At 38.4% G+C, this 16,803-nt stretch overlaps 1 protein-coding gene across 1 annotated transcript in view; it reads left to right on the top strand.

Moving 5' to 3' along the window:
- The window catches only part of ABHD5 (abhydrolase domain containing 5, lysophosphatidic acid acyltransferase), a 30,283-nt gene extending 16,129 nt beyond the window's left edge, over positions 1 to 14,154 (top strand). Inside the window, exons 2-7 of the mRNA XM_074150209.1 lie at positions 499 to 584; positions 869 to 1,241; positions 4,225 to 4,379; positions 7,938 to 8,049; positions 8,593 to 8,779; positions 11,050 to 14,154. Coding sequence (XP_074006310.1) covers positions 499 to 584; positions 869 to 1,241; positions 4,225 to 4,379; positions 7,938 to 8,049; positions 8,593 to 8,779; positions 11,050 to 11,139 — 1,003 coding nt within the window. The 3' untranslated portion in view covers positions 11,140 to 14,154. The remainder of the gene's footprint in view (positions 1 to 498; positions 585 to 868; positions 1,242 to 4,224; positions 4,380 to 7,937; positions 8,050 to 8,592; positions 8,780 to 11,049) is intronic.
- Positions 14,155 to 16,803: the final 2,649 nt, after the last annotated feature.

A 16,803-nucleotide genomic window follows, 5' to 3' on the forward strand; every position in this document is an offset into this window, starting at 1 on the left:
CTTGTTTTTCACTTTTTAATTTTATCTAGTGTATGAATCAGTTCAGGTTATGCTGGCAAGCACACAGTTTATTGCTTTTTTGGAAATAGTAGGTTCATGCAAGGTAATATGCGTGTTCAGGCAGACTTCCAAGGGAACTTGAGAGGAGGCTGGAAACCCCAATGATTGTGTTATTCTGCCAGACTTGTCGGGTCGCCGTGAGGGCTGATGTCTCCAGGTTCTCAGAAGAAGCCTTCTCTGACGGAGATGGATCAGTACACTGTGATAAGGAATGCACAGTGGAGAAACAGTGCACTGAAAGAACGCCCCTGATCACGACACCACTTTATAAACGCCAGGAGAGTGAATTCCCTCTCACTGCGCACTCCTGTCCCACATGGCATGTAATTTACATGGGTTCTTTTATTAAGAGCAGCAAAAGAAATGTCTTCAAAGCATCAAATGGTGCAAAAATTGCCATCTTGCTCAAGAAATTTTTATTCTGTATTGCTGTTATAGGTTGGGATGGTTATTCAGCTGGCTTCCTGCCTGGTGTCCCACATCACTGCTACACCTTAAAGAGGCTGAGGACAAAATGCTAAAATGTAAGTCTTTGGTTTTTTATAAGATTATGAATATAACTAGATTTTCTGTAAATTTACATTAAATATATCCAAAGAAGAACAAGTTTTTAAATGTGGCTTTTGCACAGTGATGAAATAAACAGGTTTAGAATTAGATTTTCATTGTTCCTTTATTTAGATATTTGATTGTAGGCTCTCCCCTTTGAAAGGGAACTCCTACTTAAAACACTGGTTTCCATAGAATGTATTTCATATTTTATCAGACATGTCTAGCAACATCATTTTTTTACCCACTCTTTCTTCAGGTATTGCAAGCACATACAATAAGCGATATGTGTATATAGCTAATGGAAATAAAATATGGACACTGACTTTCTCTCCGGACCTTTCACATAAAACTCCACTTGTTCTCCTGCATGGGTTTGGAGGAGGCGTTGGACTGTGGGCTCTCAATTTTGAAGATCTCTGTGAGAACAGGACCGTTCATGCTTTTGACCTTTTGGGATTTGGACGTAGCAGTAGACCACACTTTGACACTGATGCTCGGGAAGCAGAAAATCAGTTTGTGGAATCCATAGAAGAATGGAGAAAGGAGATGGGGTTAGAAAAAATGATTTTACTTGGACACAACCTAGGTGGATTCCTGGCTGCTGCTTACTCATTAAAATACCCATCAAGGTATGTGAAAATAAAGGAATGAAAGAGTTCCTTTACTGTATTTGACTAGTAATTTTAATGTAGATTTTTATTTCATCAGGCTCTTCATAGATTATCTTTATGTAAATGACTGTGCTTTCAAGAATGCTATCAAGAAACTTGATACTGAATTTTAAACCCAAAATATTAATTGTATGGTTTGTTTCCAGGGCAACAAAAATAAGTAGATGTGGTAAATAAGCTTTTTTGTGTATTCTTCTGTACCTCTTTGTTTTTGTTCAATATCCCCTTGCCGTACAAAATAGCAAAGATCATATTTATGGGTGAATATTTTGTGATATCTCTGATCAAAAATAGGTTTGTGAAGGGAAAATAGGCCTGTTTCTGTCAAACTTCCCATTATTATAGATAACATTGAAACTTCTGAATATAATTCCCCTAGGTAATTTATGCCTATATGGTAGCAGTTGGCCTAGTGCCAGCATGATGATGTAAAAATGAATTTCGTGACTGTTTGATTGAAATTGTCTGTATGCCACTTCATATTTTTTCTTTGAAAAACAGCCCAGCTGCAGCAGTCCTGTAATTGTATTTCATCAGCATTTTCTGCACCATGGTGTTAACCAACAGCTAGTCCGTGGTTTTTTGTTTTTTTTTTTCCCCCATAAGCTAATAATTCATCTCTTTTTTGATATAGTCTGGTTATATAACCCCTGGTGAGTTAGGATTCCGCCAATTGAAGTCATTCTGTATCAAAAAGGACATTGCTTTTGTTTAGATACAGATAGTGGACTGCTGTGAAAAACTCTGAATCTAAGTTTAGCTTTCCACATCGTCTGGTGGGTTCTATATTATACAAAACATTCTTTTATATTCACATCAATTTATTCCATATACATTTCTTTGTATATGGAATAAACAGAGAGAATAAATAAACATTTGGAGATTTTGAAGTAAATTCATAGATCATTTTTTGCTACAACACTTTGCCTCTTCCTTTGCAAGTGGACGACAGCTGGCATGTGCGGCTGGAAGTGATGTGTGAAAGTAGGTGTGTGTCTCAATCCAGAATTGCAATGAAGAAATGCAGCCCTCTGCTCTGGGGACATGAACCTGTTTTCGTTTTGGGCATAAAACAACTTTTACCTAACGGTAGTTAGTTTCTTGTAGGGATCACTTACAAGTTCCTTACCCTTCTGATGTATCTATAAATGGTGCTATCCTGTCCCTGTGGGATGGGATATTGTTTTTGCCCCCTGCTGCCTTAAATCAAAAGTGATGCTTTGTTTTCATGCCTCACTGTGCTTAAGTTGAGGTTAATTAATTTGAGGATGTTTCAGTTTGTGCTCTCATGTTACTAACCTTTCTCTGACACCATCAAATTAGCAAGTTGACTGGTAGGATCTTAAGATGGCATTGAATCAAGTGATAAATATAACACAGCTTTCAGCTAGATTACCTAACAATGCATTAGAGGCTTAAGGGATTCTGGATACGTATTGTTAGGAAAGTAGATCTATTTCGCCAAGCTTAGATGATCCGTTAATTTACTATGTTGTACCAGAGTTGTTCATGGGACATCTGAGGTTACTAATCCAAAAAGGTTTCCATTTAGAATATTCCCGGGTGGTGGTGGGTCATGATTTTCAAATACTACAACTTCTGGACTGTTACTTCTGGAATGATTCTCATGATCAACTTCCCATTTTCCTGGGTTATGTTTTAGGCTTGATTACTAAAAGGAGAAATGCCAAATAGGAAAAAGAAAGCATCAAGAAAGGAAACATGAAAAAAAAGTTCACTCTATTTTTATTCAAGTGTTTGCTGTGTTATGTTTAATTCCATAATTTGTGCACAGAATGCGTGTCTGTCCTGAACAGCTCCTCATTGCTTTCACTCCTTAGCCTCCAGTCTCTCCTGCTTGGTTTGTGTAGTTAAACTCTACCCTGTCCTCTTGCAAATACGCTCGAGGCGGAGCTGGCAGCCAAGAAACATCTTTGTGAGGTTAATCCTGTTCAACCCCTCATTTCAAGCACAGATTTTTGGTTTCCCAACTGATTATAGTCCAGAAATAGCCTTTGGAATCACTTCTGGCATCGTTTTAGGCACTAAGAACTCTTCTGTATTATATACCTAATCTCATGGTTTTGAAAGAGAAGGAAGTCATGAAGAAGAAAGTAAAGATCATGAAGCTTGCATGGAAAATCACCTTAAATATGCAAAACTATAATTAACAGGCACTTTTTCAGAAATCGGCACCATGTGGGATAGTTAGAGTTGGTGTTATTATGGGTTTAAACAGAAATGGATTATTGCAGTCTACCAAGATGAAATAGATTTTTTTTTTGCTTGAGGGGGATTCACAGCTTGAAGTGACTGATAGTTGCATGTGCTGGAGACTGCTACTGTGCTCTCTGTACTGAGGTTCCTTTGAGTAATAATTTTGTAAGTTGTCTTTTCGACATTTCTTTCATGACCTAAAATCAATAAATTTAGAAAACATCTGCCAGTTTTGTTCTGCCTCTCTCACTTCGTATTTTAGTTTGCTAAGATGATTTTTGAGATAAATTGCATCTCTTCTTAGAACAGAGATCTTAAATGGCTTGGAAAAGAAAGACTTTTAGCAACTTTACTTAAATGAAACAGTTGCAATTTTCCTCTTTTCTGTCACATTAAACTGTTCCTGCAAATAATACTGACTGGGCATATAGATTTGGCTATTTTTAAACATAGAAACAAGACTGGCCTTTTTCTCAAATGTGTGACAGTGGGTATCTATTGAATACTGAATTTCTCTTTGTGACATGCTTCCAAGTTGCAATTCAATCTCTCTGAAATTAGTAATTGAAAGCAAAACCATTGGATGACTCAGAAACTAGGTAATAAGCCGCTATGATAGAAGTGACTAAACCAGGTTGCATAGTCCACAGATAGCACCTTTCTGTTGTACTCAGTCGAAGAAAAATTAATGTCCTCTAAACCTCTGAACCTTTTTTGCCAACAGGGTCAAACATCTAATCTTAGTGGAGCCATGGGGTTTTCCAGAGAGGCCTGACAATGCTGAACATGAAAGACCAATTCCAATCTGGATCAAAGCACTAGGAGCTATATTGAGTCCATTTAATCCGTTAGCTGGGCTGAGGATAGCAGGACCCTTTGGTGAGTTTTAGCTACTCTTAAATGCTGTTTCCATTTTCATTAAACGTAAGCATGGAGCAGATACCACATGAAAATAAGCTTTGTTGCAAGCGCATATCACCCACAGAGAAAAGAACTGGAGGAAGAAGTGGGAGGGGTTAAGGAAAGATGAACTCTTTAGGACAAGAGGGCAAGCTCTTTCTATAGAAATACTACTACGATAGTTTATAGCAAGCTACATTATATTATTGTAGGCTACAGTTGTAGTGAGTCAGATTATGTGGAAACTGTTGGGGAAGCCTGATAAAGAGATACGAATGCAAAAAGGTTTTTTTCTGGTTGCCTCCAGTCACAGTCCATTTAGTTTCCCTTCCAACTGCAGTCTGATGGACACACGAAATTTTCAAATTTGGTTAACGTTAGAATGCAGTCTCTCAAACTCATTTGTCTTTGGCCTGAGTTTAGAGGAGTTAAATTGAAACAGGATACTTTCCATTAGCCATTTTCTTACTACTCTAGCAAATTTTTTGGGTCTCTTTGGTATCCTGCATTACAGTGGCAGTCTATACTTCTTATTTCTATGTTTCTTCAACAGCACTGATGAGATGTTGTATAAACTATGTATACCCTAGTACTAGGACTAGGTAAGAATGACCAAAAATACTACGGTTTTAGTTTATGTCTGGAGAAGGGTGTGATCAAATCTTAAATTCATCATATGTATTCCTTCTAGAGGGGAAAGAGGTTATCTGCCTATTAATGTCTGTACTACAGGAGTATCTGCTGGAGGGGCTTGGAAAAATATATCCTTCGGGCCACTCACAAATTAAAATTAAATCACCTCTTCATCATTTTTAGCATTCAGTCTGAAGATAAACTAATGATATTTCTAGGCTTTGTCTACATTTAAACCACATCTGTTTCCTAAATCTCTTCCTATGGATTATATATTTTAATATACTGATGTATTTGATTGTTTTTGGGAGCATGACAAAATTAGCTTTTCAGAAGAGCAACATGTTTTATACAAACATTTTTTTTTTTTAAAGTAAAATGCTAATTTGATTAACAAAACAACCTGAAGCATATTGGGTGATAAGCACTGCTTTAATGCCTTTTATCCAATAACAAATGCATACATAAACCAATCCACATGGAAGAGTTCAAAGCTGAAGTTGGCTCCCTTAGCAAGTAAGTGCAGTCAAAACCATGCTGCAGAAACAGACCCTGTCTTGGCAACGTATTCCCAACCTAGCCTCACTTACAGGTTGCTGTGGAGGGCAGTGCTTTTCAAAATTTTTCATCCATTTCTCATTCTATGTGTTAAAGTTTTCTGTCATCAACCTAACGTGCAATTCATGACAGGTGAAGCATAATTCTTAGTAAGTTTAAACACTGCGTTGTGAGGTAGACATCAAACCCAACCTGATGAAGGCACTGAACCAAACCCAGGTTTCATTCTACATGCACATGTGTCTAAGCTTCTTGGCAGGCAGAGCTGTCTGATCCTCATTACAAAGCCAATTGCTCTTGTTCAAAGGTACGTCTTAGGCACTTAAATGGGAGCTGGGTTCTTTGGGCTATCATGGTGATATCACATGGATATTTAATCAGACCCGCAGGCAGATACTTAAACCTGGGAGGGAGAGAGAGTCAAGAAAGATCTTTTTGAGTGGTTTCCAGTTAGTTGATCTGCATGTTTTCCTGAGTAGCATTTTCTAAGCAATCCTGCTTCAGCAGGGGAGTTGGACTAGATGATCTATACGGTCCCTTCCAACTCTAAAAAAAAATTCAGTGAAATTCAGTGAAACGTTTTCCTTAACTGGAACAGTCACCCAGGAGGCTTCCAGTAGAGGGGTTTCAGTGCTTAGATTGGATTTGTGAATTCCATTCCTAGAGCTGAACGCTTAAAAATTCCTCAGCACAACAGCAATGTCACTGGGACCACACCCTTTTTATGGACCTTAGTCTTCAATATTAGTATTTCTTTCAGCATTTCCATAGACACTATGGAAAACATCAGCCAGACAATTGAGTATGTCTTCAATAAGTATTACAAGAATGAGCCAGTGTGATTTCATTCTAAAAGTTGTTCCAGTGTGCCTTGATTCCTTGTTTCATTCTCCCCTGTAAATTCCCAGGGAAGGAGAATGGTTTTGTGATTGGACCCTCAGACAAAACACTTTCTTATCAAAACAGAAAGTGAATTCTCAAATTTGGTAACTTTCAATCCCCTAGTTATTGGAAATGGAGATGCTGTGGTCGTTATGCTGATAACAGGGGAAGACAGAATTCATCTCTTTCTTCCAGGTATTCTTATCCCAAGCTAGCTGTATCGTTTGTGTTCAAAAATACCCTAAACAGACAGAAAAAGACAGAAGTCCGGCAATTGAACTCTCTATAGAGAAAATAAAAGCAGCAGAGCAAATTGCAGACTGTTTGCAAAATCTTCATTGCTTCAGGACTTCAATAGAAGTTTCATAAAGGAATTATTTTCTCTTGCGCTGTATTAGTTTTCTAGATTGCAACATGCCTTTAGGCATGCTTTAAAACAGTAGTCCAGTCTCAAGGTTACAAACGCACAGATCACTGTGACAAGGTCTACATAAATAGTACCAGGCCTTTGGCCAGGGACAGGTGGGAAGAAGTGACATCATCATAATTGTGCAGATTATCAATGGTATTTTCAGTTGATAAACCCAAGTGGTAAACTGCGAGCCTATCTCTTCAGGGATGAATAATATTTTTAGACTAAGATTAGCCTTTGGTGAGGCTCTTGTCCCAAAGGTCTGCTTGGTCAACTAGAAGAGACTTCTTCCTTAAAGAAGTAATTCAGAATAGGAGCTTAACTTTAGAAAGCCTGAAGTGGCCCCTGGAGGGACCTGCTTCTCTACTTTGGCTGTTAAGACAGCATGGACCATAGCTTTCCTAGGTTAGATCTCTTGATTTATACCAGTTCTTATGTCTTACACTCTTGTCAAGATTTCTACACCTGTTCTTCTGCATAGACTTCTGTTCTTTCAACTAAATACTAGTTAGATGAACTAGCTTCAGAAGAAGACTGTTCTGTAAAAGGAGAGCGCAGACTTAGATATAAGGAAGAAAAACAGCCCAGCTTTTTCAAGAGGGCCTTCTCATTCTGAGAGGTGGGCTGCTTTTGGCCCACCCAGTGCTGGCAGAGCAAGGAGAAAGGCAGTTTTGGTATCAGGTGAGACTAAACTGGTGGCAAAAAGATACTCCACTTAGCCCTTCTGCTGGTCTCCTTTGCATGTTTCCTCTATTGCTGCAGTGGCCCTTCTCAAACATTCTCCATATGTATTCAGCAGGGATTGAATTGCCCCTCCTCTGGTGCAGCAGAAAATCCTTTAGAATATTTATGTTTCATTCCTGTTTGGTGTAATGCCATTGTGTTTTCCTAAGACATGCAAGTGGTGAAACAAAACATTGGTTTAGAAGTCACCAAGCTTAGCCACAAGTTTCAAAGGAACGTGTTTGGAGGGTTGTAATGAAAAGCATTAGGCAATCTGATAAAGTTGTCCATACAAATTCCTCCTCTAATAGCGTTTTCTGTTTTAACAGGATTAAGCCTTGTCCAGCGTTTAAGACCGGATTTCAAGCGAAAGTATTCATCAATGTTTGATGATAACACTGTGGCTGAGTATATCTATCACTGCAACGTACAGTCACCCAGGTGAGTATGAGTTTCCAAGTGTATGTTCTGAAGTCTGTCTTTCGTTTACTGAGTGCGTGCTACTCCCTCCAATGGCCATGGCAATGGTGCACATGCTTTTTTATTTAAAATGGTAAAATCGATTGTATTAATTGAAGGAAAAGGTAGCATTGCACTTTTTCTGAATTCCAGAAACTGAAAAAAGTAAAAGCTATCCTGATTCTGTATTTCTTCTGAACTGTCTGTTAATTCTGAGAGAGTTTGGGTGCTAATTTTTAATTTAAAAATTGTTACAGTGGTTTAATTTATGAGTAATTTCTTTAAAAACTTTAAAAATCAGGTATTTCATTCTCTTAAGTGTTATCACACAGTACTGTAAAAACATAGGTTCTTTCTGTTGAAAATAAATGCAAACCTTGAGAACTTACATTTCTTAATAGTAAAAAAAGCCCAGCCTCATGTAGTATTGCACTCTGTGTTATCAAAAGGCACAGATACTCCAATTTAGAGAAAAGGCAGATCCAATAGAAATGTAATTTTTTTACCCTTTTTGATGACTTGAAGTGGTGAAACAGCTTTCAAGAACATGACTATTCCTTACGGATGGGCAAAAAGGCCGATGCTGCAACGGATTCCACAAATGGATCGAGACATTCCTATCACTGTGGTCTATGGAGCACGTTCGTGTATAGATGGCAATTCTGGCAGCACTATCCAGTCTCTGAGACCAAATTCATATGTGAAGACAATAGTAAGTTGACTTTTAAAGCAGTTGTTTGTTTATTGTGTGGATTGTTTAAATCTTATCTATGTTTTTTATGCCAACTGTGGAAATGCTGGCCCTTTGATTTAAAGCCTGGGGTAATGACTTCCAATTTCTGTAACAGCGAGAGAGAAAACAAGTGTTAGATCAGAGAGAACCTAGACAAAAGAGTATTGAGTTCCCAGAGTAAGAAGGAAACTTGGTAGCACTAAAAGTTAAATTAGATCTTAGAGCAAAGTCATTCTTCTGCTCTACACAGGATTTTGCTCTATAGTGTGCTAATACAAGTAGGTTTTGTGGTCACTGGTAAGTATCTGGAGTTTTAAACCATAGCAGTCCTAATATCTGCATATATGTATGCCATAGTGAGGAGGCTCTCATAAACTGTTCTAATCTTTCTGTGTAAGAGAGTGGTTTGTACCTGGTGCTTAGGTTCTTGTAAGCATCTTTAAGTCATTGAAAAAGTACCTAATGTTGTCTTCCTAGCTAATACATTCCAGTTTAGAGATATGACATTATAATTTAAAATGTGTGTACTTGCAACTTGATGCGAGTGTGCACACTGCATTTCTTTTGTCGATTTCTATAAAACCAAACAAATTTAAAAGTAATCTTCATGCATTATCACATCAGTCAGCCGTGATAATTGAATATGCATATATGTTGCAATGCTATGAGGTGATAAAATACTTGAATACACCAGCTGTCGTCTTACTGATATTTAGATCTATCTGGACAGAAGAGTACAATATGTGATGTCGATACTATGTTACGCCAAGTCATTCAAATAAAATTTTACAATCTTGATATAGCTAACATCAGAGCTTGAACTCAGAGAAAAGACATTGTTATGGAACTCTTTACATGTGTTAAAGAGCACGAATACATTTCATAAATGTTGACATCCAGACTGAAAGTGTCACTTAACTGCTTAACGAGAGAGAAAGTTGTAACAAAAAGTCACTCTTAAGCACTGTACAGTAGATTGCTGGGATAAGCTTATACCATTCAGGCAGATTTTTCCACTCTGGTCAGTGGCTTTTAGAGGGGACTGTGGAAAACTTTATTGTATTCCAGGTTAAAATTTTGTCAAGCCAAATACAGATTCTAAAAGGTAAAGAGGAGTGGTAGAAATTGCAGGGACATTTAAAGGAGGGAAGGAGTTCTCACATGAGGCTGGGACATGGACTGGCAGCACCATCTTTGGCAAAACACACAGAGGTTCTGGTGTTTTATTATGTGGTTTTGTTTCAAATTAATTTTTACTTTGTGGGTTTTTTAACACAGTAACATAGCCATACTTTTATGGGCTTCAGTTAGAGACTTAAGAGTGTTTCAATGGAGGGAGGGGAAAAATAGATTTAAATACAAATTAATCTTGGACTGATTATAAAATGGAAAGAAAATAGGTCAAGTACCTTTGCTCTACACTGCAGTGATGGCTTGGCACCAGTTTTGGCAGAGAATGATGAATTACAGAAATGAGTAACCACGCCGTGCCTGGTTATTTAAGCCCTGAAGTTTGTTAACATAGTTACTGTGAAATAATCTAGGTCACACAAATGGGGGTTTCCCCCCATATATTGCATTGTATGGATTTTACTTGTCCCTGCTTAATGTACTAGTTGTTAATTCGGAGGATTGAAATCTGCTTCCACAAGTCTAGAGAATCCACAGCAATTTAAGCTTCTGAGTTCTTAAACATTTATCCTAGTACCTTCTTTAGTCTCTTCCATATAATTTTTGTAATAAGAGAATACATGTGGTTTGATGCTGTCTCTAATGCAAATGCTTACATAACTAAAGAGCGGCCTGGCAGAATTATCTGAGTGGAGAATGAAGGATGAAGATGAATCAGAAGTTTGATATGTAAAGCATGTTCTCCTAAGTTTGTTTTGCTGTGACTTGTGTTGGCTTGAATGGTGTTTTTTTTTCAACAAGGTGTGCAGTTGAATAAGCAGTGGTTTTACCCTCTTTTCCTGTGTAGCAAAGTTCCTTCAACAGGTGAAACAAGCTTTCCTGATGTTTACCGTCCTTTTTAGGCTGTATAATACCACCCCCTGGCAGCGTTTGTGCTAACTGCATTAACACAGGCTGGTTGCAAGAGATCAGTTTGAGTTTTGAGATTTATCTTTTCAAGTAATAAAGTATCAAGTAGGTAATGTGTGAAAGTCAGGTTCTTTGTGTACCCCAGTATTTATTTATTTGTTTATTACATTCTTGTGATTTTGACCTGTTTCTTCACCTTTATCCTCCAGGCTATCCTTGGTGCAGGTCATTATGTGTACGCTGATCAACCTGAAGACTTCAATCAGAAAGTGAAAGATATCTGTGATTCCGTGGACTGACTGTCTTCTGTTCGTTAGAAAGTCGTACCGTAGATAGCATCTAATACCAGTACTCTCTAGGAAATCACTAAAGGATGCGGAGCTAATGGAACAGGCTCTGTTTGCACACTGTTTCTTCTAAGAAGCCTTTTGCACACTTAAACCACTTAGTGCCTTTTTTGTGAGGGTGTAGGGAGATTTGAAGCAAACTTTGTACAGCTTTGTTTGAGACTGGACTTCAGATTATTGGCCTGTCATATATGAAATTACGTGCAACATTTTAAACTGGAATTTTCTTCAAAATGTAATTGAATTTTGCACATGTTGAACTTCTAAAGATGCTAAATTCTCCACTAACACAGAGAACTGTATCGATATAGATACAGTGCATAAAATGCAATTTGGTTCCTTTATAAACATTCATAATTTTTAGTTGATGTTTCATAGCAAGAATATGAAAATGCGCATTCATTTTATTTTTGGAATTCAGAGCTCCATATACAATATTTTAAGAGGGTGTATTTTATTTTTTTTTATTAGCATGATAACAGCTTATGAAGCTGATTTTCGGGGAGGAACAGGGCCAAAACAATGAGCAGTGTCTGTCACTGAAATATGTGTGTTAGTTTGTAAGGAATTTGGGCTCAATATTAGGAAATCTTTCTTCTGTTGGATTTTATTTTCCATTTATCTCAAGGCATCTTTTTCCATCTGTGCAACTTTTACGGAAGGCTCCGTTTGTAAGAGTCAATGATGTCACCAGCACTTGTGCTTCCAGATATTTTGATATGTAGATTTCAGTGATTTAAAAGACATAAATTGGCTTGTTAGTTACTCCACCTATTTTTAACACTTTACTGCGAGATTTGTTACTAGCCTAAACCTAACAATTGTAGATAAGTTGATTTTGATTAGGGCTAGGGAATGGCCATCTGGATAGTGAACATAATTCCCTTTCTCTTTAATTAGAAAACCTAATCCACTTTTTAGTAAATTCAGGGGGGAGGAGAGGCAGAGAGAGGATATTGATGTTCTCTAATTGGGAACTACAACAGGTTAATGTATTTCAGTTAACATGCAGCCTCCTTATAGGAAGGATTATTACTGGAATGAACAATACCACTGTAACAAATTATAATTAATATTTCTTGGAGATTCTTTATATAATTATATATTTTAATTGAGTATTTCAGTATCAGAGATAATCCAGTCTCTGCATCTTTTTGCAATCGTAGTTTGACATTAGTTTTTCACATGCTTTGTAAATTATATTAAGCAAAATACTTTGTCACTTTAAAGCCAAATTATGTGGTGATTTTTTTAACAAGTTTACATAAAACTAGTGATCTGCTTTTGAATATTAAATTGACTACTGAAGAGTTCTTGATACTTTTATACATAAAGAATTTGAATTAATGATAGCACCGACTTAAAGCTTGAATGGAATTCTGTGCATTTTTTTCTCAAATTAAGGAATTGTTACATGTATTTATGATATGGAAGTCAAAAATACCTAAAATATTCAGGTAATACTCTGATTATGTGCCCAGCTAAACATAATCTCTCTGAAGGAGATATTTATCTATATGGTGCTATATAAACATCAGACAGTCTTTGTGACTGCCTTGACTGGTAGCACTTAATATCTAACAAGCTAAAGATTTTAATTAAAAGTAACTATTGCATTAAATTGCTTTTTCAATTAGCAGATGGCAGAATTTTTAAACAAAATTTTGGGTTATTTCCTAAAATCTTTCAGAATGGAAAATCAGAATATCAATTTTTGAATATAAGCTATAAATTATTAGTCATACCACCATTTAGGGGGATGCCTTCAGTATGTATTTTTCCACCCTTTTCAGTGTCTAATTTGTATTTATCAATTTAAACACCTATTTTAATTGTGTGTAAAAACCTAATGCAAAATTTATTCTGAGTCTCCTCCAAATGAAAAAGGGTGAAACAAACTATTGGTATTTTCAGATAGCACTTACTGATGGGAATTCTAGATTCCACATCAAGAAGATGGAAGTAGGGATAAAAATTGCACACTGGATGTGAATATTGTTTTAAATATCCCTTGCTTTTTCAGCTTATTGTACTAATAAGACTTATTGCTCAAGTTTTGCACAATAAAAAAAATCTTAAATGTTATGTTTGATTAATGTTAAGACACGATGTTGCTTTTGTAAAAATTGTGTGTAATTAAGACCTGAAAATCAAGACTAATTAATAAGGTAAGCTAAACCATCCAAAATACATAAAAAATATGGTAATGCTTATTTTCAAATGTCTCAGTATTCGTAGGTTTTCTTGTATTTAACTGAAACTGGTAAGCATTTGTCAACAGTAGCTGCAAGCTCAGAATGCTGATTGTATATACAAAGAAAATGTTCGTTGGTTATCTTCCAGGCAGTAATAGATACTGCTGTGAAGGTCAAGACAGAATTTTGAATATCCTATTGTGTGCAACGTAACCCAATAAAGTTACTTTAATAAACGTAATAAGAGGTGCTGAACAGAAAATGAATGGCACAAACTGAAACGCTTGGGAGCTAGACCTTTTGTGAGCAATTACTGTCGAGGAATAAGCTCAGTTTCTCCAGGAGTTCTGTTTCAGTGCAGTGACCAGTTGCTTAAATGTACCTCAGCAAGCACTGAACACTGATGGTGCTATTTTTATTACAGAGCCATAAAATAAGACAAGAATCACAGGCATAAACATACCCAAAGATCTGTCCCGTTCTAGCATCAAAATGAAGACAGCTTTGTACCAGAGGCTAGGGCATAACAAAAAGAATCCAAAATATTAATAAAATCCAAGATTAACTGTCTAAGTCTCCAGGACACACTCTTCTTCCTGAGGTCGTTGTGATAAAATTTTATTAAAGTAACTTAGTAATATTTTGTTTGCATGGCTGAGTTCATCTTGTTACTTATTGAACCCTGCCAGATAAGATTTTAGTTCTGAAAAACTGATTTCCAGGGAAGTAATTTATTGATAAGACTCTATAATAAAACACTCTCAACCATCGCAAGAAGGTCCCCGTTTGTATCTGATTGTGAAAGGTAAATGGAGAATGTGAATTTGTAGGCGCTGAGCTTGGAAAAATGGGTCCAAACAGGACCTCGGATTAAACCAATGCTGGCTTTCTTTTTAAACCTTATCTTTTTAAGGTTGCTACAACGGTTTGTGCTGAAGTGATGTGACAATCTTTGTCTGAAATGCTCTCTGTGGTCCGTTGTGGTTCCTCAAATTCCCAGCCCTTCTAGATCACAGTTATTCAGCTTTTTGACTAGGAGTAAGACAACATTAAATACAATAAAACCATCTGGAGTGGATGTGTGGGCAGACATACTCAGGATTGCCTATTTTGCTAGCATTCATTAAAAAGTGAGCCTCCAGAAGCCTAAGGCTATTAGTCAACTGATGTTTAAGTGGGTGATTTCTTGGGGCTTCCCCAGCTCTGTCGTTTTGTTGGGTTCTGTTACATTGGCCGGTTCACCATCAGCCCATCCTGCGATGTTTAAGCATGGCAGCGGGCCCAAGTTGCCAGAAGCCTTCGTCTGGGGATTTATTTTGTAGGAAACACAAGTGAAACTTGTCAAAGTGTGAGTCACTAAAGGTAACTGGAGAGACTGTTTTAGTGGAACTAGTGAGACCAGATCGGGACACAGGTGTGTGCAGCAACTGCTTTCTGGTATTAGTGGCGGGAGATGAAAATGGTTGGAGATTTCAGGTTTTCAGGGAGGTGATGGATGGATAGATAGATCAAAGGCACGTAACTGGAATGACAACATACGCCACAAGGAGCAGTAAAAGCTAGAAGTGAATGACGCAGTTGAAAACAGCAAAATTCAGCTGAAGAGCAGGGCAGTCTGTTTCGGCTCTGGGAAAAGTGTGAGGGAATAAGGGAAAGCATGAGGGAAAGGCTGTGGGGTGCCTGAGGCATAGAGAGGGCAAGGGCTGGCAAACAAGGAGAGAAGAACCTGGGTGGTGTGCCTGGGGTAGGTGTGAAGGTCTGGGCTAGAGCAGAAGGTGGCCTGCTGCTAAAGGAGCCACCTGCAAGAAGACAACAAAGCCCCAGGCGGCCAGCATCTGTAATCCAGTTAGGCGCTAAACTGAAGTCTCTTCTCATGTAATTAATTCCTCCTTGCCTCCCTAAAACACTAAATCTTTGTCTTAGTTACAGCTTTCTCTGTGGGTGCTGGAGCCAGGCACCAAGCGAGCGTTCACGGTTCACATCTCTGAGCTCCCTTCTGTCCAGTTTTATTTGGGCTGGCTGGGGCTGCTGCACGATAGCCCGGCTTACTGAGGTAAGGAGGAGAGGAGAGGGAGTACTGTCTGGAAAGCTCGGATCTACGGTGTGTGGGGTGCTGTGAGGTTTTGGTATCCTTACTTGGACTAAAGCTTGTCCTCTGAATGCAAGTGTGCGGTTTCACAAGCCGGACACTGTTGCCTCAGAGCGGTACTCGGATGGGAAACATTTAAAGAATGGTTGTCTCCTGCAGCGTTTGGGAAATCATGAGAAACGGGATTCTCACAAGTCAAAAATTGAGCTGATGGCAAAGCGTGAGTGAGGGGGGACACTGGACTGCCTGAGGTAAGATAAGTCAAGATTTACAAGACGACTTGTCACTAAAGATCATAAATCCGTCTTTTACAAGAGGAGTGGGGGGCCTTGGCTGTATTCCAGTTTGCCTCGTTGCGTTTTGATCACAGGAATATCCTACCTCAAGATTTGGAGGTGGTCAGTAGAGGTAAAAAATACGGAAATACTTGTCACATGTATTGTAAAAATAAGAAACACAAGTAGCAAGAATGTGCTGCATTGAAATTTAGACATTTTTGGATACGTACATAATTTGCAATAGTGATTAGCAGGAAGATGCGAGTGGTGACAACACTCAAAGTTAGGCTTGCGTTGCACTTATTTTATGCTTTGCTTGTAGAGGGAAGCTAGCAAGCTGAAACAGCTTGTTTTGGGAAGCGGGGTGAGGGCTGTGGGGTGGAGTGTGACCCCACGTGTGCGCTAAAGGAGTAGATGTGCTTTGAAAATGAGCTACTGCAAAAGCAGAATCTCCATATATTTACAGGTCTATTTCTGCTCTCTTGAATTCACCTCTTTGATGTGTAAATGACTGGAGCTGTGTGTGGAGCAAGGTGAGGCTATCGCTTCCTTTGCAGCTTCCTGATATGTAAATGTTTGCCTGGTATCCAGCAGACTTTCTGCTTTGACTTTATTTTAAGATATTTGCATTCACTCAGAGCTCAAATCTAAAATGGAGGCTAAACAGCTCAGCGGATGCAAATCCCCCAGCCAGAGCACCCCTCTGAAAAGGGGATTATTGCTCACATTTACCTCAGGTTCACGTTCTCCTTGGCACCTGCCAGGAGTGAGATGGGTCTCCCTCAGCTCGTCCTGCTGGATGCTGAGCCTCTGTGTTTGACCACCTGCCGGTGGCCAGTTTTGCCTCCTGAGTGCCCCCAGTAGATGCTTTGATAAACACAGACTTAAGGAAGACAACCGATCTGCAAGCACTCGGCTTAGCAAGGATGTGTAGGTGGCAGATGCTGGTAGTGGGATATGGGGGGAGAAGGACTAGCATGTGGTGGGATGGTGAGCCCCATCCAGCCCCTGGCTCTGGCTTGTTTTCAGGTTTGCAGGCCCTGAGCTGCTTTCA

This window comes from Numenius arquata, chromosome 7 (genome assembly GCF_964106895.1).
Source record: "Numenius arquata chromosome 7, bNumArq3.hap1.1, whole genome shotgun sequence".
NCBI lineage: Eukaryota > Metazoa > Chordata > Aves > Charadriiformes > Scolopacidae > Numenius > Numenius arquata.